The sequence below is a fragment of the Pleurodeles waltl genome, chromosome 5 (genome assembly GCF_031143425.1).
Source record: "Pleurodeles waltl isolate 20211129_DDA chromosome 5, aPleWal1.hap1.20221129, whole genome shotgun sequence".
Classification (NCBI taxonomy): Eukaryota; Metazoa; Chordata; class Amphibia; order Caudata; family Salamandridae; genus Pleurodeles; species Pleurodeles waltl.
In genome coordinates this window covers 1186629413-1186654492 of record NC_090444.1, presented here as the reverse complement: position 1 = coordinate 1186654492, position 25080 = coordinate 1186629413, and the positions used below count along the sequence as shown (strand labels likewise).

General features: G+C 46.4%; 1 protein-coding gene across 3 annotated transcripts in view; it reads left to right on the top strand.

Moving 5' to 3' along the window:
* Positions 1–25080, top strand: part of ATG5 (autophagy related 5) — a 370935-nt gene that overhangs the window by 122698 nt on the left and 223157 nt on the right. For all 3 annotated transcript variants that reach the window (XM_069235428.1, XM_069235426.1, XM_069235427.1), the window contains one exon: positions 12638–12800. In XM_069235428.1, coding sequence (XP_069091529.1) covers positions 12638–12800 — 163 coding nt within the window. The remainder of the gene's footprint in view (positions 1–12637; positions 12801–25080) is intronic.

Genomic DNA, 25080 nt, shown 5'->3' with positions numbered 1-25080 from the left:
GGTGCACCACACAGGGCCCCTGTCACTAGCCCGGACCAGGAACAGCCTACCACCTCCGCCGGCGCTAGTGGACAGGAGGTCCCAACACCTCGACAGCCCCCCAGAATCCCACCTCCTGCTGAAGAACAACCACCCCGTAAGAGGAGCCTGAGACCAAAGAAAAAGACAGAGTAGGATGTCAAGACCCCCGCCTGCAGGACATACCCCCTCAAGTCTTCCCACTGTCCCACATTGCCACCCTGTCCAACCATGAACTGCCTATGCTCCATCCTTCCACAGGCAAAAGGACAATGCACCTGTGAGACTGAGAACTGGACTCTGCCATGGATATTCCTCCACCCCCACCCATCACCCTAAAGAATCACATGTACCGATATCTAGCACTGTAAATAAATCACATTTTGCACACAAATCTGTTTTGAGTCATGCTGTATTATTGACAAATGTATTACATATTACTGTTCGATTTCTGTTCTGTCAATTAGTCATGACAACATACCAATGTCAATACGCTGTATTTCATGGGCGAACCAAGCAGAAGTCAGGTACTGAGTCAGACAGCACTGAGAAGGGAAGGGAAAGGCAAAAATCAATGACAAACATCTGTGGGGAACTACAGAAAGTACAGATGCAGGAGGCTATAAGCAATTGTGAAATGGCGTGGGTGATTCTTACCTGGGTGTTACTGGAAATACTGTTGTATCACTCTGTCCCTATTGTCTGTGTCGTCCTCTGAGTCTTCCTCCTCTTCACTCTCCACAGGCTCCACGGCTTCTACAACACCACCATCTGGACCATCCTCCTGCAGGAAAGGCACCTGGCGTCGCAAAGCCAGGTTGTGAAGCATACAGCACGCCACGATGATATGGCACACCTTCTTTGGTGAGTACATTAGGGATCCACCTGTCATATGCAGGCACCTAAACCTGGCCTTCAGGAGGCCAAAGGTTCGCTCAATCACCCTCCTAGTACGCCCATGGGCCTCATTGTAGCGTTCCTCTGCCCTTGTCCGGGGATTCCTTACTGGGGTCAGTAGCCACGGCAGGTTGGGGTAACCAGAGTCACCTATTAGCCACACACGTTGTCTCTGTAGCTGCTCCATCACATAGGGGATGCTGCTATTTCGCATCACATACGCGTCATGCACTGACCCTGGGAACTTGGCATTTACATGGGAGATGTACTGGTCAGCCAAACAGACCACCTGGACATTCATCGAATGATAATTCTTTCTGTTTCGGTACACCTGCTCATCGTCTTTTGGGGGTACCAAAGCCACATGGGTCCCATCAATGGCACCAATGATGTTGGGGATATGTCCAAGGGCATAGAAATCACCCTTCACTGTAGGCAAGTCACCCTCCTCTGGGAAAATGATGTAGCTCCGCATGAGTTTCATCAGGGCAGACAACACTCTGCTCAAAATCTTAGAAAACATAGGCTGAGACATTCCAGATGACATGGCCACTGTGGTCTGGAATGACCCACTGGCCAAAAAATGGAGGACTGACAAAACCTGCACCAGAGGGGGAATCCCTGTGGGTTGGCGGATGGGGGACATCAGGGCTGGCTCCAGCTGGGCACACAGTTCATGGATAGTGGCACGGTCAAGTCTGTATCGAAGTATTATATGGCGTTCTTCCATTGTCGACAGGTCCACCAGCGGTCGGTACACGCGAGGATTCCTCCTTCTCATCGCAAGTCCCAGCGGACGGTGCCTAGGAAGGACAACATGGAGCACAGAGTCAGGCAAACCACAGGTACGTACAGACAGCTTGCACAGTTAAAGAATGGCAATGGGTTGAAAGGCGTGTATGTGTGGCAATGCAAGGCCTAGGCCTGTGTGTCGCAGTCAAAATTAAGCCATGTGGGCCCTTGAAATGACGGCTGCCTGACCTGTGAAGTGGGACAATGGGATGTGAGGTCAATGCGCTGGCGGGGCACACCGTGGCGGTAGGCGGTCGAAGACCGCGGCGCAAAGCCGCATTGGTTAACATTGAAGCCTATGGGTTTCAGGAGCCAATGACGAAGTGCGCCGGCGGTCGCGGTACGCACCGCCGCGGGCGTGACCGCCATTTTCTATCTGCTTAATCACTCGAGACCTGATCATCCACAGGAGAGGACCTATACTGCAAGTGCTGCTGTGACCTCGGTCTGGAAGATACAATGGCTGCTGCGCCTGGGGAAAGGGCCCCTGCCTTCACGTCTGAAGAGTTGGAGAAGCTCGTGGATGGGGTCCTCCCCCAGTATGCGCTACTCTACGGTCCTCCAGACCAACAAGTGAGTACACCGGGTGCTAATGGAATGGGCTATGCCTGTGTGGATTGGGGTGGATGTAAGTTGGTGGGGTGGGGGGCGAATGAGGAGTGCAACGCCCGACAGATGAGAGCATGTGCCATATGGCAAAGTGGGTGGGTGGGGGCCAATTACATCTAACATGCAGGTCATTGATGATTTCCTCCTTTCCACCCTGTACATGTCTAATAGGTCAGCGCCCATCAGAAGATCGAGATTTGGCGTGCCATCGCCAAGGAAGTCCGGACCTTGGGGGTCCACAACAGACGGGGCACCCACTGCCGCAAGAGGTGGGAGGACATCCGCCGCGGAACAAGGAAGACCGCAGAAACACTGCTGGGGATGGCCTCCCAACCTAGGAGGGGTGCCAGTCGCACCATGACCCCCCTGATGTCCCGGATCCTGGCGGTGGCCTACCCTGAATTGGATGGGCGCTTTAAGACATCACAGCAGACACAAGGGGGTGAGTATCAGCACATTCTCCTATCTTTCTGCGCAGTGGAGGCGTCTGGGTGGGGGAGGAGGGCTGTGGGTGACATTAGGCCAGGGCGCTTTCTGTAGTGTAGTCCTCTCCCTTAGGCATGGCCCTGTGCCCCCGGCCCCCACCTCTGTAGGGTGACAAGTACAGCCATTGAAGGTCCAGCATCTCCCATGTGCGCGTTTGACGTCTCTTGGCCTGTTGTCTTAGTCAGTAGTACTGAGTAGTGTACCCCGAATGCGCGGCTTAGTGCATTAGGCACCTGTGTCTGTCCTCTCCGCCAACGGTGTTGACATTGCATGCACTCAACCTGGTCTTCTTTTTTCTCCCCCCACCCTTTCTCTTCATCTTCTTGTGCATGTGTGCATTAGCATCATCAGGCGGAGGAGATATGGCATCGGAGCACGAGGGAGCTGCAGGACACAAGGCCCCGGTGGGCCCAGGAACAGACACCGAGGGCACCAGTGATCCGGAGGGCGAGGGGAGCACCACGACGGGGACCGCTGGTGAGAGCAGCGAAAGCGACACGTCCTCGGATGGGAGCTCCCTAGGGGTGGCGGCAACATCCGTGCCCCCCGCCTCTACAGGTACAGCCGCCACCCAGCGCACCAGCCCCGCCCTCCCAGCAGCCCCTCAGTCTTCGCTCCTTGCCGGTTCGCCCAGGAAGACGCGCGTCTCCTTCGCCCCAGGCACCTCAGCCCCTGCCCCTGTTGCCCCTGCTGCCCTCAGTGCGGAGCTCATTGACCTGGTAAGGACGCTCATTGTTGGGCAGACGACCCTTTTGAATGCCATCCAGGGTGTGCAAAGGGAGGTGCAACAGAGCAATGCGTACCTGGAGGGCATTCATTCGGGTCAGGCTGCCCATCAACGAGCGTTCACTGCTCTGGCCTCAGCACTGACGGCAGCCATTGTCCCTGTTTCCAGCCTCCCTCTTCTGACTGCCTCCAGCCTGTCTCTGTCTCCTGTTCCTCAGCCTATCCCATCCACACCATCAGACCAGCCTGCACACACCTCAACACCCAAGAGCAGCTCATCCAAACACAAGCACCACAGATCCCGCAAACACTCACCCGAGCAACACCCAGATGCAGACATGCCAACAGCCACTGCCACCCCTGTGTCCCCCTCCTCCTCGTCTCCCTCCTCCCTCCCTGTGACGTCTACACTCACACCTGCATGCACCCCAACATCAGCCAGTGCTTCCATCACCACCTCACCCTCCAGTACAGTCCACACTCGTGCAGTCACCACCCCCACTGCCATGTACACGTCCCCTGTGTCCTCTCCCACTGTGTCTGTCACCCCCTCTTCCAAGACACACAAACGCAGGCAGCCACCCACCCAACAGCCATCCACCTCACGACAGCCTACAGCACCAGCACCTTCACCCAATGACAGCACACCTGACTCTCCTACAACCACCTCCTCTACCTCCACTTCCATCTCCACTTCTCCTACCCTTTACCTTGGCCCTAAAAAGCTTTTCCTGGCTAACCTTAACCTCTTTCCCCCCGATGACCTCCCCCATCCATCTTCAAAGAGTCCCAAGAGCACCGCAGCCACCACCAGCCCAGCTTCGGGTGTCACTGTTGTGCCTGGGTTCTGGAGCCCACCCTTTGCCAGCAGTGACACATTGATCAGCAGCAAGGACACGTCCAGCCCCCCCCCGGCAAGAGGACCCGCAAAACCAAGGACCGCCGTGCGAGGACCGACAGGGCTGCCCCCAAGGAGCAATGTGCGGCCACTTCACCCCCGACACCATCTAGGGGAGGCAAGGGCCCGAGAGCCCCATCAAAGGAGCGGAAGGCCAGCAGGAGCGCGGAGAAGGTGGACCCCACATGCCACATCCCAGCTGGGAAGGAGGACACTAAGGAGGCCAGGAGTCCGTCCCCGAAGGGTCCAGAAACGTCACGGTCCGAGGGCGACTGAGCAGGGAGTCGAGGCCAGGTCTGGCTCCCTTGACCTGCTGGATGAGCACCGCTGAACAGGGCCCCGCCGTGGAGAAGAGCACCGCTGAACAGGGCCCCGCCGTGGAGAAGAGCACCGCTGAACAGGGCCCCGCCGTGGAGAAGAGCACCGCTGAACAGGGCCCCGCCGTGGAGAAGAGCACCGCTGAACAGGGCCCGCGGTGCAGAAGAGCACCGCTGAACAGGGCCCCGCCGTGGAGAAGAGCACCGCTGAACAGGGCCCGCGGTGCAGAAGAGCACCGCTGAACAGGGCCCCGCCGTGGAGAAGAGCACCGCTGAACAGGGCCCCGCCGTGGAGAAGAGCACCGCTGAACAGGGCCCGCGGTGCAGAAGAGCACCGCTGAACAGGGCCCGCGGTGCAGAAGAGCACCGCTGAACAGGGCCCCGCCGTGGAGAAGAGCACCGCTGAACAGGGCCCGCGGTGCAGAAGAGCACCGCTGAACAGGGCCCCGCCGTGTAGAAGAGCACCGCTGAACAGGGCCCGCGGTGCAGAAGAGCACCGCTGAACAGGGCCCCGCCGTGGAGAAGAGCACCGCTGAACAGGGCCCGCGGTGCAGAAGAGCACCGCTGAACAGGGCCCCGCCGTGGAGAAGAGCACCGCTGAACAGGGCCCCGCCGTGGAGAAGAGCACCGCTGAACAGGGCCCCGCCGTGGAGAAGAGCACCGCTGAACAGGGCCCCGCCGTCTCAAGCACCGCTCCGCTGGGCCCCGCCGTCTCAAGCACCGCTCCGCTGGGCCCCGCCGTCTCAAGCACCGCTCCGCTGGGCCCTTCCTCTCAAGCACCGCTCCGCTGGGCCCTTCCTCTGAGGCACCGCTCCGCTGGGCCCTTCCTCTCAAGCACCGCTCCGCTGGGCCCCGCCGTCTCAAGCACCGCTCCGCTGGGCCCTTCCTCTCAAGCACCGCTCCGCTGGGCCCCGCCGTCTCAAGCACCGCTCCGCTGGGCCCCGCCGTCTCAAGCACCGCTCCGCTGGGCCCTTCCTCTCAAGCACCGCTCCGCTGGGCCCTTCCTCTCAAGCACCGCTCCGCTGGGCCCTTCCTCTCAAGCACCGCTCCGCTGGGCCCTTCCTCTCAAGCACCGCTCCGCTGGGCCCTTCCTCTGAGGCACCGCTCCGCTGGGCCCTTCCTCTGAGGCACCGCTCCGCTGGGCCCTTCCTCTGAGGCACCGCTCCGCTGGGCCCCGCCGTCTCAAGCACCGCTCCGCTGGGCCCCGCCGTCTCAAGCACCGCTCCGCTGGGCCCTTCCTCTCAAGCACCGCTCCGCTGGGCCCTTCCTCTCAAGCACCGCTCCGCTGGGCCCTTCCTCTCAAGCACCGCTCCGCTGGGCCCTTCCTCTCAAGCACCGCTCCGCTGGGCACCGCCGTCTCAAGCACCGCTCCGCTGGGCACCGCCGTCTCAAGCACCGCTCCGCTGGGCACCGCCGTCTCAAGCACCGTTTATGGTTCACTGTGCCCACCATGCCTCCTCCTTGACCAGTGGAGACTGTCATCCACCTGATGGACTGTGGCTTTGCACTCCCCAGGATGGTCCAGTGGGTAGCCCACCCACTGTAGAGACATTGAGAGACTGTGGCTTTGCACTCCCCAGGATGGTCCAGTGGGCAGCCCACCCACTGTAGAGACATTGAGAGACTGTGGCTTTGCACTCCCCAGGATGGTCCAGTGGGCAGCCCACCCACTGTAGAGACATTGAGAGACTGTGGCTTTGCACTCCCCAGGATGGTCCAGTGGGCAGCCCACCCACTGTAGAGACATTGAGAGACTGTGGCTTTGCACTCCCCAGGATGGTCCAGTGGGCAGCCCACCCACTGTAGAGACTTGAGAGACTGTGGCTTTGCACTCCCCAGGATGGTCCAGTGGGCAGCCCACCCACTGTAGAGACATTGAGAGACTGTGGCTTTGCACTCCCCAGGATGGTCCAGTGGGCAGCCCACCCACTGTAGAGACATTGAGAGACTGTGGCTTTGCACTCCCCAGGATGGTCCAGTGGGCATGGTGGATCCTCGTGGATCTGGCGTCGTGGACTCATGTGGCTGTGGTGCCCCCCCCTTCCCTTCCCCCTGAGGTGCCTGTAGTTTTTACATCTGATGCCCCTGCAGTGTTCTCTCCAAAGGACTCAGGTCTCCTGTGTGGGCTTTGCCCTTGTTTCTCAAGACTTTGGCCCACGGACATGCTGAATTCGTAGGATGTGCAGGACTTGTTACTTCAGTTATACACTGATGTGTATGTCATTAGTTTTGTTGTGGATATCTTTCATGGTTGTACTCTAATTTTCTGGAGCTTTTTGGTACATAAATATTTATTCCAAATATGATTACGTCCTGGCATTTTTCAGGGGTGTTTGGGTGGTGTCACTGTGACTTGGTGCTCTGCATTGGTGAGTACATAGTTGGGGGGGGTCGCATATGTGTGTGCCCGTGACCTTTCGTCCTCCCCCTCCCGTGTGTCGTAGGTGCAGTACTCACCGTTGTCGTCTGCGCCGGACTTCGTACTCGTGGTAGATGAGAAGGTAGACGAGAGCAGGTAGGATGTTTAATTCGGGTTCCATGCTGTCCTCCTTCCTCCTGGAGTGCGTAGTGGTGAGCGTTTTCCCGTCCGTAGTCTGTTTCCGCCGTGTTTTTATCGGCGGTGCTCCCGCCCCGGAAAAGGTGGCGTATTGGTGAGTTGGAATAGTGTGGGCGGTACATTGTCTCCCGCCTGTCTGTTGGCGGTGACCGCCGCGCTGTTTGTTTGTACCGCCGTGGCGGTCGGAGTGTTAAGGTGGCTGTCTGTGTTGGCGGTTCCCGCCAGGCTCAGAATCCCATTTTTTTTACCGCCAGCCTGTTGGCGGGTTGGCCGCCGCTTTAACACCGACCGCCAGGGTTAGAATCACCCCCTAAGTGATTTGCCCAGAATCGTGCATTGTTGAGTCAAACACCAAAGATGGGTTTTGAACCCAAGTTCCCAGGTTTCAAAGCCGGCAGCTCTAGCCAGTAGGTCACATCTCCTCCCTAAAGGCTTCAGATTGCTTTACTAATGGGGACACTTAATGACTGTCATAGAGATAATGGAGGATACAGCCAACACTTGTGCATGTGTGTTAGCTTTCAATCCCTCACCTAGCAGCTTTACTTCCATGCCCCTCCTTTCCAGATAGAATAGAAAAACGTGGTGATTGCGATTTCTGCTTTTTCCTGTCCAGACTTTTTTTCTCTGTCAGAAAGAACGAAATATAAATGCATCTTCTAATTTTTTTAACCTTTCTACTGCGGAGGTAGCAAGCACATCCCCTCCTACTCCGCGATCCCTCCTCCGGCCCTCTCACTTGGAGTTCACCCACACTGACCATGCAAGTGCTACCTGTAACTCCAGTGAAGGCGAAATCATCTGATTAGGATTGTTTCCCACCAGCACGAAACAATGTAATTGAGCGATTCTCTTTCACCATTGAGTTGAGCCCAGATCCTTGTGTAGGCTTGGGGGGTCCCCAGCTGCTACTGCTATAAACTTTTGAGGATGTGTCTCTGCCAACTACCTCACCTGGATGTGACGGCAGTTACCCTCCTTGAGAAATGCGAAAAAATAATGGATGGAATGCTTGAATTAGTCTCAGCCACTGGTAATTACTCAGAACCAAATCCCAGTCTGTCCTGTTTTTGCCCACCCTTCCAGATTAGGCCCAGTCATGTGGAAATTAGTAGGAAAAGGTCAGCCCAAACCGACATGCTAGGTCCTCTCTGAACTGGAACACAAGCAACCCAAGACTGATTTCGGTTTACTTTGGCCTCTTCAATCGAGTGCCGCTTGGTTCCAGTGACACAGTGAGTACAGGACCCGTATCTGGGCATACCCATTGCACTTGGGGTGGCACACTGAGAAATACAAAAAATATGGTGGATGAAATATTTGATTTAATCTCAGCTACTGGTAATTACTCGGGCAGCATTCCAGTTAATCGTTTTTTTGTCCACCATATCACCTCAGATTAGACTAGTCTAGCCCAAACTGCCATGACTCAGGTCCTCTCTGAGCTTGAACCCGGGCAACCCAAGACTGGTTCAGAGAGGACCTAGCTTTGCAGTTTGGGCTGGACTGTTCCATTGGAGCTGGACCAAGGCTAATTTGCATATGGCTGGATCTAATCTAATCTAAGGTGGCATGGTGGGCAAAAAAACAATGTACCGGGATGCATCCCAGAGCAATTACCAGGGGCTGATAATAAATCAGGCATTGAATTTATCACTTGTTTTGTGCTTTTGTGATAACAGTAGGAAGGGTGAGTGCCATCAAGAAAGCGTATACAGATTCTCAGTGCAAGAAGTAGAGCAGGAGGCAGATCTCTCGTAGTTTGGGAAAACCAGCAGTCTCTCTGGGTCACAAGTTGTAAAAAGAAGAGAAAACGCTTAGAGGCACTGACCACTGTTGCACCAAACAACATTCAGCAGCTCCGTTCCTTACAATCTCACCTTGACTATGGAGGCACACAGCACCAAATAGTATGTAATGCTACCACTTTCTCTGTCCATCTGCTCTTGAAGGAGTTTTGCTGATTTGACTGGCATGGGGGCAGGGCTTTCAAGTGTGTCTCATGGTACATTCACCTTTTCTCGTGAGGACTCAGACCACTGTGGATTCTTCGCTGACTGTCCAGCACTTTGTGTGGATTCCAAAGTGGATAGATCAGATGCCTCTGACCCATTGGACAAGGTATAACTGGGTCAGAAATTAATCAAACTATCCAAGCCCCTCTTGGATCTGGCTGCAGGTTTTATCGGCCATAAGCATATGCCCCTTTTACCAGTCCGCGCTGCCTGTCCTAATCCAGTTGCTGGTCTAAACTTAATTCCCGGCCTGTTCATGTTTGTAGACCATCAAAGATGGATAGTTCTTCAATGGATTGGTCTCTGAGGCCCAAATCTTGCAAGCAAGCTTATCTGGGGTTACCAGACCTCAATCCAAAGATCGACTTTGGTGACCATGAAGGCCTGTATCAAACCAGTTGCTTCCATGATGCAAGGGCCTAGACTATAAAAGCACAATCCATTGAAGACCTGAAGACCGGGTTCCCTGGCCAGAGAATAAGTGCATCCACACCTTGGTGACCGCAGCATCCCTCCATCACATCCAGCCCTATCCGTACAGCCTTTTGTTGCATGTACTGTCCATAGAGGACAGTCCATTCTTTTTGTCCTGCAGTTTCCTACCTTAGTGTAGTGGTGATGTCTGCTTCCCAGTCGCTGCACCCTCCCATATGAAGCTGTATCCTCCCATATGAAGCTGTATCCTCCAATATGAACAATGAGATGAAGTTGCTAGAGGCATAAAGGAAGAGAACGTAGCATTCGTGGGTCTCTCCCTGAAACAAACAAACAAACAAACACCGCCGCATTATTTCACTAATGTGACCCACGCACTTCCCAGATCCCTAACTATGTCCAAAAGAATAAAGTCCATGCTCATCCTGGGCACAACAGCAGCGGAGAAGACGCTGTTGATTCTGGGAAGAACCCGGCTGTGAGACCAAAAACACGAAGTCATGTTTCAACACTTATCAAGTAAATGTGCCTTTATGTGCTTATTCCAGCAAAACTTTCAAAGAAATAGGATATAACAACTAAGTTAACTAGCAAGAAATCTATGGAATCTCAAACCGTAATGAGGAACAAATGTTAAAGAAACTAAAAGGAGGTATGTATAGTAAAGCCGTTACTCGTCTGAAGTATGCCAGAGTGCCGGTGCGCGAGGAAGTGGTACAAAAAAATCCATATGGGAAGCATGGGGCCAGCTGCATAGAACGAAACAGCTAACCGCAATCAGTTGGGAGATCATCAATGTACAGATAAGGCTCAAATGAAAAGGGGACCTGCAGGGTCTACAGAGTTTATGGGGCTTGAGAATAAATGAGCAATGCACAAGAAACACAACAGCAAGGGATAAACAGGTGTCAGGGAAAGCATGAGCCAACTATGTACAAAATGCGCTGAGCAACCATTATTAAAAATTATATTTAGAACAATGTTTGTTAATCAGAAAACTATAGTATATTAATATTGCCACAAGAGCTGAGGCACAAGTGGGACTGGCTCAAGGACGGTGCTTAATTTGTAAATAAGAAGGTGTCGGTGCTCAAAGCCCTTCCCTTAAACACATGGCTGCTGTAAATCAATGCGTGAACAGGGAATACTGAGGCATAGTAATTCTGAAGCCTTCTCGGGCCTCTTCAGTCCATTTAAAGGCACCCTCTGCCCCTTCAGCTCACTGTTGCAGCTTTCTGCTTTCTCCATTGTGACGCTTTTTCGTTTTTATCTTCCTCCGTCTTTCCCATTTGTGTCTTTTGCTCGCAGTAAATGCTTGAGGCAGACAAATAAGCCCCGGCCCTCAAAAATAAGTGCCGGTGCTCTGCACCGGACACAACAAGCACAAATTAAGCACTGCTCAAGGCATTGTTTTGATAAAATCCCATATACCCTCCTTCCAAGGTAACCATAGGTTTGTAATTCCGAAAATATGAATCGAGCAACGATGCAGTGCTGAAGAAGGAAAAATGGTGATTATCTGCAGCGATGTTTCTTTAGTGTTGGTGTTTACCAGTCACCTTTCCCACTGAGGAGATCATTGTTTGGGACGGTACTCTCTGTGTGCTGGACTCTGATGTGTGCCTCATTGGCACACGTTAAAGCTCATTCATGCAGTAGCTCAGACTACCAGCCCCAGTAATGAGGTGTATTATTGAAAGTGGTGTATGGTTTTGGGTGGATTTTCCGCATAAATTCTGAAAAAACAAAGTATCCAGTTCTGTGAAAGGTAGCAAATGCTAGAGAACATTAGACAGAGGCATGTCACGTCTGTCTGTCGATGCTTTGATGTCAGAATTCCTGAGATGTTCCTACACAGATTAGGCAAGTAAAGCCAAGAGCAGTGTTAGTGCCCTCATCACTCATTAAATATTTGCCAGTGTTGGATCCGTGTCGCCCATAGCCATTAGGGAGTTTAGAGCTGCATGTCTTTGCTTCAAATCAAAAAGGCTCCTGAACCAAACTGGAACGGAGGCCTCAAAGTAGAGGGTGAAACTAGCATCTGTCAAAATAGATCTAACGTAGCCCTCCTCCCTGAAAAATGTCTCTGTCTTCTGAGGAGATTGCTGTGCTGTCACTACTCTCTACTCTCTACAGTCCTCTCTGAGTCTCGAACTTTTCGAAGAGTAGAAGCAGTCTGCCGTGATCATTCATCCTAAGTGGTCTGAGACCATTCCCTTCCTTCCCTTGGCCTGAGGGAGGTCACATAATTGTTTGCGCCTGCTCAAGATAGTCTCTAGGCCACAGAACTTTACACCTCCCCTCCTTGTCAGAGAGCAAGTGTTCAAGTAGAATTAAAGAGGACGTCAAAATAATAACCCACAGATGTCGACAAATGTAGAGAAAGGAATGCAAAAGATGGCCCTTCCAAAGGGTGGGACGTTGTCCTAAAAATAAAAACAGTTGTACAGCTTATAGTAATGGAAATACCTACTGGTCAAAATGAATAACATCATTGATAAAGCATAACAGCAGTCAGGGAATCCCTCTCCTTAACAACAATGGCCAAGAGCTATTGTGATGTTGGAAGAAACTAAATGAGAATGACGCCTGTGTGCATCAACATGCAAATGGCAGACACACTTTGAGACCCAAGGCTAAAGAAATAGGCGATACTTTACATTTAAATTCCTTGCTCCTTAATGGTCACAGTGTGAATTTTCTGCTGTTGAGGTAAATGTTCTTGATTTGAATTAATACTTATGTAGAACAGGCTCTTTTCCCACAAACTGCTAAAGGGTTCTGCTTTATATGCTATATTGTCAAACCTTAAATTGTTCTACATGTTTCGATATAGATGTTGTGATTTCCTGTTTTAACTCCTGCCTTTGATGGCAATTTCTTCTAGAATTTTCCTGAAAAAGACCTTCTCCATTGTCCTTCCAAGGAAGCCATTGAGTCCCATTTCATGTCTTCGATAAAGGAAGCAGACGCCTTAAAGCACAAAAGTCAAGTCATCAATGAGATGCAGAAAAATCAGCACAAGCAATTGTGGATGGGTTTGCAAAATGGTATGTTTGTACTCTCTCTCTACGTTCTCAATAGCAATTTTATGTGTTCTATTGATTCATAACTATTATAACTATATATGTATATGTGTGTGTGTGCATACATATATATATATATATATATATATATATATATATATATATATATATATATATATATACACACACACATGTGTATATGTACATATGTGTGCGCATGTACAAATGATAGATACACATATATAACATATACCTATATATAATATACACATCACAAATTGAATGTGGGCCATATTATTAAATGTTGATAAGTCTGGCTTAAATCATTTAGCATGTGAAGCATTTCCTTCCAAGCTATTCTACATGCCTCTTAAAGAGCAGTGACTGCACTTTGTGTACGGTGCCTGATTCCTGGTATGTCCTGTGGCCAAAAGTCTTACTAGAAAATCTGTTCATAGACCGCAAAAAAGCGGAAGGCAATTTAATGTGTATTTGAAGTTCGATACAAATTACCGTTGTAAAACCCCACATCGTAACGGCAGTGTCTGTTACCTTAGAACACACATAACACTGTCAAATGACTTAGAAGCCAAATGCAAAGCTATGTAAATAAAATAAAAATGCATGCTTTAGAAGCACAGTTATCAAAACAAATTTCAAATACGTGCACATTGTTTTATTGACTAGTTTTACAAACATTCCACGTATCTCCCGTGGGCCAATGATAAATATGTTATTGCTGTATTTGTAATATTCTGGGCCACAGGAATTATACGCCAGAGGAGGGCCAAATTATATGTGGCAAGGTTGAGTAAATTATGGGGGTGGGGAGGCAAATTATGCAGTATAATATGGCACATTTGGTGATAGTATTACTTCATTATTTTGTCATTTTTAGGTCGAGCGCACAAGCGCTTTGACCTGTTGTGAGTATTGTGGGTTTTTAACCACTCCCATCTCACACCTATCACTTTAATTCGTTCCTGGGCTTACCTTTTAAAAATCACTTGATGTCATTGATAAATGCTTTACATTTTTCCCGCCTTGAGGCTGTTTTTGTCACACCTTGCAGACTGCCTCTGTTACCTGGATTATTGCACGATTGCTGATATACTTCAGCGTGAGCAAACTATTTTTTTCTTTTGTCTCTTCCCTTCGTGCTGCATAGCTGCCACTACGCTCATAGCTTGAAATCAATCAGCGGTATTGGAGCCCTAGTCACATTGTTCACAGTTACCTAATCAGAGTCATTTCTTGTGACTCTCCCCTCAAAACACTTGAAATTGGTAAATTGTTTACGTAAAACAGAAACCCTCAAAGCGAAAGTGGCTCTCCCGGAACAGCGGGAGAGCTGATACTACAATATTCACTGCACTCAATCAATCAATCAATCAGTGATTTTTAAAGCACGGCTAATCACCTGTAGGGACTCAAGGTGCTGTTTGTGTGCGTGCTGCTCAATCGAAGAGCCAGGTCTTGAGGTCCTTCCTGAACTGCTCAGTGATGCGGTCTTCCTGAGCTTGAGAGGTAGCGTGTTCATGTCCGGACTGCGAGGTAGGAGAAGGATCTTTCTCCTGCTGTGCTTTTTGCTGATCTTGGGAACGGCAGCAAGGGCGAGCTGGGAAGAACAGAGATGTCTGTTGGGTACGTAGAAGGCGAGGCAGTGGTTGAGGTATGCCGGTCCTATGTTGTTTATTGCCTTGTATGTGTGGATCAGGAGTTTGTACGTGATGCGCTTGTTGACGGGGAGTCAGAGTAGGTTTCTGAGGTGGAAGGAGATGTGGCTGTGTCGAGGGATGTCCAGGAGGAGTCTGGCTGCTGCATTCTGTATTCTTTGAAGTCTTGATTGGAGTTTCTTGGTAATGCCGGCTTAGAGTGCGTTGCCATATTCCAGTTTGCTAGTGGTGAGTGTATCAGGAACTCGCCCCATAATGCCTTGCAGACCATTATTTTTACAAAACATTTGGCTCATCACTTAGCCTGTGATGGTCCTAGGACAATGGGACCACCAGCGAAACATTCACAATAACGTTATCTTTCTGTCTCTGTGACCCCACACTATGCTAGTGGGGACTCCAAAATAATAACCCCTACCATCATTCATGATCTTTTTAAGCTCTTTCACGGCTGGAACTTTTGTTTTACAGCTGCGAGAAGTTATGTTTTATGGGCCTTGTTTGTAATATCATTGCAATAGGCCTGTTAGCCTTGAAAATGTGTAATGCACTACGCCCTCGAGGGACTACATATATGGATATACTGCATAACTTTCTCCCATTCTTTTTTCAGGTGGTTATCGTCTCTAAGGGCTTACTGTATGGTTACATGACCATGTTTCTTTCAAATGCTATTTTTATTGTGGTGTCCTCTAGGGGCTGTTCTGAGCATTACAGTCAACATACTATAATATTCGCAGCATGAAAACTCACCCCATAATGCTTTGTAGGGCATTACTTTTACAAAACATTTTTGCTCATAACTGAGCCTGTGGTGGTCCTAGGACAATGGGACCACCTTCAAAACACTCTCTCTGTCTACATCATCTATAGGTCCCCAAACTAGGTTAGTGGGGACCCCATAATAATAACCCCTCCCACCACTCAGTGTCTTTTCAGCTATCTCATGGCTAGAATGTTTGTTTTACAGCTGGGAGAAGTTTTGTTGTAAAGGCATTGTTAATGATATCATTTCAGTAGGCCTGCAAATAAACACCCTCTATGGGCTGAGTAATTGGTTACATTTTTTCATAGGGTTATGCCCTTGAGGGGCTAACAATATGGTTACATGACCATGTTTCTTACAAATTATATTTTTGTTATGGTGCCCTCTAAGGGCTGTTTTGAGCATTACAGTCTAATTCCAAAAGTGTATTTCTGATAAAGGTTTATATGATAATTGTATATACTTTAATAATATATCCTTATTACAATTGTGACCATGATTCAGGCCAACTTAACATCCTTATAACATATGAATGTTTGAACACTCTTGATATGTTTGTGTGATCCCTCTAATTTATTTCTCCTCTGTGGCTGACGTGTGTCTTTTTTTGGGAGTTGTGTTAGCCAGCCAGCAACTCTGACGGTGGGATGGTGAAAGTGGTATTCTATTAGAATTAGCATGGCAGATTTAAATTAGGATACTAAATGGCAACATTTTCATTTTTTACTACTGATAGAGGAAGAAGGTAAATGGAAGTGCTTTAGTTATATGCAGGGCCACTGGAATTATATGGCAGGAAAAGACAAAATTGTGAGGCAGGGTTGACCAATTTATTTGTCAAGAAAAGTCAAGTTATGAATTTACAATGCAAATAGCTCAAACTCAAGCAAATGCAAGACCTATTGCATTGCAAATGCTCGTTTGCACTTGTTAACTCTGTCTGGGCATTACTTGCACCTCTTGAGTACCAGTTTAATTCCAAAATATTGAAATACGCAACATGAAGGTGACCAGTCAACCTTTGAAAAGGGCCTTGCACTGTGCTGCAACATGTTTCACTGCATTTTAGTAACTTTTGAACCGTTTGCCGTAGAAACAATGTTTTTGTTAAAATCTGCAGATTATGCAGCAGATGATGAATTATGTAGCAAATGCTGCAAATCTAAAATTATGTGAAAAACACCATGGCCACACAATTGCATCATTACAGGGGTCCTGGTACTATTACTTATAAAGTGGAGGTATAGCACAATACACTAATCAGGGCTCTAAAAATCTACTCACCAGTTTTATTTTATGAGGTCGAGCTATTTTTAGATCCCACTCGAACCTTCTGGCTAGTGGAGAAAGAACAAGTGTTCTGTTCAATAAGAAACTGAATTAACAAGTAAGATGCTTTTAAATCTTATTCTTGTCACATTTTCTCTGTGTTCAGAGACAGGGGTCAAATGTCTTCTTGCAATGCACATACTTTTCCTTGTGACTGCAGAGTCTCAGGATTTTGTAAGGTGAACTGTCTGACCTATGTGAATTGGTATCAGGTTTTCCCTAACACACAGAATTTACATAACTAAGTCAACTTTACAAACATTTCAAAAATATTTTAGTAGATGTGAAAGACCATTTTTTGTACTTAAGTGTGACGAAAAAATATTTTAATAGGATGAAAAAAAGTCAGAACACTTTATTTGGTGACGTGCAAATGATAAATGTTTTCTGAAACCCAATTGTCACAGAATGTTGTTAATACACTACATAGTTTTATCAGCAAAGCTGCAAGTTAGTGGGAAGGTTTTTGGACATTTCTTGGAATGTACTGTGTGTAAATGACAGTGCGCTACCAAATCATGTTTTAGTAATATATTTATGAAAAGTGAGTGTATAAACATAAACTGAGAAAAACTCTTGCCTGGATGGCAACGCTATTAGTAAACTAAAAGGCGAGTCATGAGTGGATCATGTGTATTGTATATGTGAACTAGATTTATTATACATTGAGCAAACGTTTAGTGTATATTTTATCCAACAAAAGAGGATTATTTTACAGCAGAAATGCTGAACTCACATATTTGAAGGTGCACTCATGTGAAAATGAAGAAAAAGGCGACTGTAAAATACAGTATTTCTCTAGGATCACACAATTTGAGACCCGTTTCTGGGTCAAGTACATTACAGTTGGGTTGAGTAGATTAATCAAGCTACTCGACCTGCAGGTCTAGTAACTTTTATGATTTTTCGACGTCTGCTATTGGTACCATATTGAAATCGACTCATTATTAGATGTTCTTTTTTTAGAGAAGTGCTTTCCACCAGTTAAGCCATGGCTCTGCAGTCACCAGTATACAAGGTGATGGCTGTAGTTGGGCATGTGAACCTTCCCCTGTCAGTAGTCACTGGTCAAATGTGTTTGGACATGTTAAATGCTGTGTGTAGGTGTGCATGGAAGCCTGCATCTCGAACACGACTGTTGTATCTGGACAGGTGAAATTCGGCATTTATTATCTCTTAGCAATGGCTTGCATTTGATACCTAGCATGTGTTGTTTTCTGTGATATTATATTATATTTAAAGAGATTTCTCTTCTGTAGTGACATTTGTATCGACTAATAGTAAGTACTGTCTGGTTCATGTAAGTTCACTCCCTGGTCTTGAAGATCAGATCCCATATTAGAGTAAATTTTCTGTTTGTTGTGTGGATGCGGTTAATTTTTCATGTATGTGTTTGTATGTGTATTACACTGGTTAGCTTTGTTTGGTGCGTGTAACAGGAAATGTTTACCAATTTGGGTACATGTCAAATGGCAGTAACTGGATGTATGACCTCTACTGGGGTATCTGGGGATGGATCTGGGTATACTATGACACCTCTTGTTTGATGGATAAAATGGAAATATGAGTTGGCACTTAATGCGTTTGATTGTACTTGAGCCATATTATGGTAGCACCTTAGGCTATATGGCGGTAACAAACAAATGATGGTAGTTCACAGTACCCTGCATCTGGCCATGCTATGAGTGTGTAGCTAATACAATGTTGACACTGCTATATTTTGGGGACAATGTTGGATTTAGTTTTAAGAGTACTGTTTCACCACAATCAATGATAATTGTCATTGCTGTTTCCTCAATATCTGCCACTTTATTTAAATTATTTAGAGTTTGAATGCCAACCAAGACTTTAATTTTGTTATTTCTTTAGCACCACTAATGCTTAGAGTTCGCCATACTTCATTTTGTCAGATACATTTTGTGGCAAAGTGTGTTATTTTGTTGCAATTGTGACTTCCTAGTGCACTTGAGTAAGTCAGTTTGTAGTTTAAAAAAAAATACTTTTCTCGCCTCTGTTTTGGTGCTTCTTTTTTGCTGTAATGAGTGCGTCTTTTCACAAGATGGCAGTACACCTGCACAGGAGGTTGCGTCAAACTTACAATTACAGTTGTATATTAGTCTTGTCTGGCACATGATGGTTCCATCTGGCATATTATTGTTGCACTGTGTGTGTAGTTACTGAATACCTGAGCACATGCTAGCTGCAGATGGGCATATTTGACTGTACTTGCATATGCTGGGAGGAGCATCGCATTTAAGGTTCATTGTGGTGTGATAGAAAAGCCTGTGCATCGATGGCTGTAGCTCGGCACAGAAAGTTTCAGGAGCTAAATGAAGAGGTAGAGCAATGTTGTTTGCTGGTGTTGCAGTTCCCAACTGTCCATTGTCCCTGTTGACAATTAGTAGGATCTGCTCCCTGTACCCTGTTAGAAAGAAAGTTTCACTGCAGTTGAAATAAAACCTCAAATTAAAAAAAACAAATTAAAATGCTTAATGTTTGTCTCTTAGTCTAAATTGGGGTGAGTGTTAAATAACAATGTTGCGCTCACACCTAGTGTTGTATATTCCCTGACTATGACATATACCCATGTTTATGAGCATGTTTCTTTTCGCACTAGAAAACCGACACTGAATATAAGCTCATTCTTTCATGGTTTTTGGCAGATGGTAAAATAGCTTGTATTCCCATTATGGACCTTCAGAAATCAAAGATCACCGTGGGAGTAAATGTCGCTAGCTTTCAACCCCACCATACAGACTTTAGCCTGAAAGACCAGTTACAGCGGATGAGGTGTAAGTCATGATCCAAGCTGAGCCAATCATGGTTCTTCCTCATAATTTACCTTCTATCAGATACACCTATACCCTGAAAGTAACTAATATGTACTCGTCAGTCAGAGAAATGGGAAGAAAGACAAAGCTGCATGTAGCACTCCGTGGTACCTGGAAGATGATTATTGAACTCTCCCTGGTTAATTTAAACGATAAGTCATCTATACAATAAAAACGTTTGCTGAACTTGGAGCTCATTACCATTTTCTGAAATGAAAACTACCCAGATCTGTTTCTGTCCGTAGTAGCTCGCGATGATAACAAAGCTCAGTCGCCTTTGATCCCATACTTTTTTCATGTGAGCTATAACTTAGCTTTTTTCATAGTTTTCCGTGCATTTTTTAACAAAACTTTGTAGTTATCACCTCTGCTGTACTTTACTAGTCTTTCCTTTGTACCTCGAGGCAAAAATGAATTGTGTTTTTGCACTATAAATGTATCTTGAGAGGTATGTTTCTATACATTGTTGCCGACTGCCATTCGAAAACAATAAGCTGTAATTCCTCTGCCTGTTTAGATCCTGCAGCGGAGCATCTCTGACCTACTTTGTTTTCAAAGTGGGGTCTACTTACTGGCGGCTTCTAATACTTATGATAAGTTCAGTGCATGCCTTCTAACAGGAAAACTGAAGGTTCTCTGTTGTTCAAATCAAATGTATCAAAATCAAGGTACATTAGGAACACCAGTAAAGATGAGTGAAGGTTTCCAGCTGCCTGATGCTCAGAGGAGGAGGAGAGTTATGCCTTGAAGTTTCCCCTGTTTTCTCCTCCCTGCTTAGCTCACTTTGTTCTCTTGGAGACGTCATTTCAATTATCTCCGAAGAGGGGGCGTTAGGATGCTGCAACATAGCAGCAGAAGAGTTACTCTCCGTGCCTCTTGTTGCCATCTCGGTGGAGTGCTTCAGCATTGACAAATCTCTTGAGACATAGACCTCAAATCAAGTCATCTACCCCTGCATTACCTTGACAGTGAAATTAAAATAGTTTATGATATTCTGGGATATTATAAAAATGTACCACACAACCCAGTATTCTGTGACACGCAAGGGTATCCAAAAGTATAACCCTATGTATTACTTTTTAGATATTTAGGCATTGGACATTACTTCAAGGCCTTACAAAGTGCAAACAAACAACCACGTTTCTTGGCATAGTCCCAGTTAGAAAGAACAACAAAGAACATGCAGTAATTCATGTGCAAGTTTGTTTTAATTCATTAAACATGTTCATACCGGAGTCAAACAATTCATTAAACCTTCACAGAAAGCAATCAGTGTTCAAGGGTGTGGAATTTAAAAAAATATCTACGTCTATAAATGATAAGATGCTTCATACATCTACTGAAACCCACTTGTCCCTTTTTTTGGATAGGTTTTTATTGTCATTTGCATAACATCAGGAGACAAAGATAAGTTAACAAGAAATCAAAATGAGACATAGTAGTGAACAAATACAGATTACGAAAATCCCCTCCCCGTTCCCCGGTCCTCTTCTGTGTGTTCCAGGCTTACCACCACATAAGAGGAAAATCAAGCATAGTACCATCACAGTATCGCGGTAATCGTCTATACCCCTCCTTGTTCCAAGAACACCCTCAGTCCAAACTGGGAGGGAGGCCCATTTTTAATAACATCACACTCATCAGGGAAGGGACTCTGGGAGGGGGGGTCCAGTCGGCAAGCATTGCAGCCCAGGCACACAGGTCATCTGCCAGTTTATCTTCCCTGCGGGCTTTCCGTACATGACACTCTTCTGCATTCACCCATGTCTCTCTTCCATTGCGCAAACGTTGGGACTGTCTGGGACAACCATTGAATAGCTATCCTATGTTTGGCCAAGGTAAGTCCCATAATCAGGAACCTCCAGCTTAACTGCTGCTTCTTTCTAAATGAGATCCGTCCCAAGAGGCACTGCCCTATATCCCTAGGGGTCTCCCATCCAGAAGAGCTACCTAAGGCAGCCAATACCCCTTCGCAGTATTCGCAGAGGTGTGGGCACTTTGCACAAAATCTGCATCCAGGTGGTTGTATCTGGTACAGGAGGGAGCCTGGCAGGGTATATGTTGTGCAGAGTGATCACGGACAGGTGCACCTGGTGTATCACAATACATTGTGTTAATTTAAAACCGGCATTCGAGGAAGCTGTCCTGACCCCGTTGTGTATGGTCACCCATTCTTTTGCTGACAGAGATGTCCCAAGTGTGGCATGTGGTGTGTACTGGAAGCTCTCTGGCAGTCAAATCCTTTCTCAGGGCCCTATATAAGTGGGATATTAGTTGTTGTCCCTCTCCTAGAGTCAACCATGCCACCAGGGTACAACACTCTGGGAGAGCAGCCTGGAAGATCAGCAGATTTCACGGGCCGTTACTGCGATTTTGGCCTCCCCTTGTCTCTTTGTGGTGCCATGGTGTGAGGTGACAAAGTATGGCAGCATTCTCATCAGCGCTTTATCAACAGCTCTTTAATTATGATAGGGCTCATAATAGCAAGGTTTTGATCTAGGAAGGCCGTATTTTTACTATTGTTTTAAAAATCTACATGCAGGGGCTGAAAGTAGGCAGAAAACAGTAGTTCACAATCCCTTGTCCTATGGCATTGGCAAAGGCTGAAAGTGTATTCCTGACAAGGGCCAGAGCAAAACCTTTTCCCGGATGGGGAAAGGAGGGGTATAGGAAAGTGAATTTGTAATTGCTCACATTTTCATATGTGTATTTGCCCATATGAAAATTGAAATTACAAAAGTTGCCGTAGTTCAAGTTTGAGGCCTACTTCTGTAAACTCTTGTGAATTTCTTTTTATTAAATCTGTACCAGTGAAAGGACATGTTAGTGTAGTTTGTTGACTTTAAGAGTAAGGCTCCTAAATAATTTTCATGTTTCCCGTAATTGTTTTATAGCGTTTCTCTAATATTAGACTGTTTTCTTATACGTTGGCGCACATCAAACTCATTTGACTAAACATTGCCTTTGATAAATTGTCTTTAAAGTTGCACAAAAGTTTAACAGGCATCTTTTTATTCAAGTTACACTTTTTGTTGAAACATTTTATTTGAAAGCAAACTAATGTTGTTTTCTTGTTTCTGGGTGTATTTGCATGTGTTCTGGGAGCATTATCAGCCTCAAAATGTTACGTATAGATTACATGTGAAATACTGTAACTGCTGTCAGTTATTGCAAGTTGAGCACACTACATTGCCTAGTGTGCATGCCCCATTAGTAAAATCGTTTGCAATAACTATCAAATATCCAAATCTGCACAACTTAAACATACGGATAAACAGATATTCCCTTAATGTCAGACACTTGTAATTTGGTACGGATTGTGCTGCAGTGGGGTGGGGGGGTACTTGTCCAGTGGACAAAATAAACATGAAAACTTGTCCTTGACCTTAAACAATATGTCCTGTGTATCAGGCTATGGAAATTTTCCATCCATGAGCGTGGTGATATGTTGATGTGAGAAGATGCATGGAAAAGTGGAAAAATGCAAAGTTGGGTAAAAGACAAGTAATCAATGTCTGAAGTGGTTTTCAAGGCAGAAAAATATAGGATTCACTTCATGTGGACAATACGTTTGCAACGGATGAGGACCCCACATATCCTTTTCTTCTGTCTATTAGACAGGACAAGGACCTTTGCTTCTGCTTTTGGGAATTACCGTTTTTTTTTTCGTTTCCTTTCTCTGTCCTGGAGGGAGCATGTTTATGATTGTGTTTTTGTTTGTTTTAATTAGATCTTCAAAGAACTTGCCTCCCTCTGCCTCGTGTTAGTTAATGAAGGGCATCAAACAATGCATTCCATTCAGCAGGCTGTTCATGCCAGCTGGCCATCAGAAGGCTTGTGTTTTGTGGCTTGAGAAATCAGAATCTAGTGAAATGTTGCATTTTCTTTGCTGGAATTTCTCCAGTATTTCCAGGAAGCCTACTTATTTTGATGTTCAAACGGGGGCACCTGGATCTGTGTTGTAGAACTTTGGGCCCCTATTTGGACTTCAATAGAGGTTGGTTTCTCAGAAAGGTGTAAAGTGTGGAAAGGCTTGTAGTATATGTTTAGTCCTTAGGAATGGTTAGAGCAAGTACTGGTAAAGCCAGTATGTCTCGCTTAAAAAGCTATGGGCGTTGACGGTGTCTTTAGCCATGATGCACTGCATCACAGGTGTTGTGCAGCATGATTTTGAAAAAAAAATACCTGACTGCTGTGTCATTTGAAAGACACGCACATGCATTCACCAACCATGTGCGTACCTACAAAAGGAAAGAGCTATGTGGAGCACAGAGGGAAGAAGCATATTGGATGAGAGAGCAACACAAGTGTGGTTTGAGGGAAAGAATTACATGGACAAACGAGCAAAGTGGAAGGGGGGAAGCATATAAGGCAGACATGTGGAAAACACATGCACTCTCATAGAGTGTTTAACAAAATAGTAAAAAGTAGCAAGCATAGAACCCAGTCACATAGATGAAAAAGAACATGTGCTCCACGTGAGGGACAAACTTAAATGAAATGAAATGAAAGCAAGCAAATAAGAGTGACAATAAAGCCAACCAATGGTAAATAGTAGGCAGGTTGCAGATCCCTGTATGTTCTTGGTAAACCCACAATATGTCCTTCACAACTAGACAACATGTGCTGTCTGGTAGGCTAAACATAACAGTGGTAACATGAATCAGTCAAAGTGATTAAATGATGAAGTAATCCAACAGAATGATGGTATTAGCATACTACTTTTAACTAGCTACTTTTTACGAACATAATGGATAATGTGGGAAATCATGACCGATCCTCGCACTGAAATTAACCCAGGTCAATTCTTTATGGAGTGTTGCTTCATGAATATGTGGAGTTTCTCTTTCTTGATATTGATGGCTGGGGCTAAAAACACCTCACACACCTAAACACCACTCGCTCATGAACCCTGAAAACTCCACACCTCCCTTACACTACATCCACCTTGGAACCCTAAAAGCCCCTTTCTATGCCCGAATCCCTCTTGTTCGTGACCACTAAAAACCCCTCATCACCCTAATCATTACCCATCCCTGAACCTAAAAATGCCACATTAGCCTTTGTATGTTTCCTTTAAAATGTTTCCTTTTAATTTTCATTTTTATGTCTTTCCTTAAAATTGGGTTTCCATTATTTGGTTTCTTTCACACACATCACATTCAATGGTTCAAAGTTTTTCAGCTCAGTATTTTGTTCAAGAAGTTTGTGAAGCTGCATTTCCTGAAAGCATTTTTGGTTTCAGTAGGCTGTCGTTGCAGGATGCTGAGATCAGTTTGATTTAGTCAATACCATGCAACTCTGAGACTAGCCCAGACCCTCAGATGTTTGGGTTCCTTTAGCAGTAGTGGTTGGCTTTTTGGGAGGCATGTCAGGAGGGACAATAATATCGTCCAGCCTGGAAAGTATTAGTCGTGCATTAGTATACATCCATTTTTGTAATGTAATGTATTATGTTTCTTGGAAAGAGGAGTACAAATGTTTGCTTATTTTTTTATCTGCTGTGCACTCTCAAGTAAGATGCTTTTGTAATTAAGACTAGTTTCGGGGAGATACCCTTTTTCACAAGAACATTTAATAAGCTTTGAGTGGGTGGTCGCAAAGGGGATAGGGTATAAGCAGGGCCTCTAATGTTACAATTTAGGTGGTGATATGACATATGATTCTGTCATGTATCCAAGCATACAGCAAGTGAAAGTTTC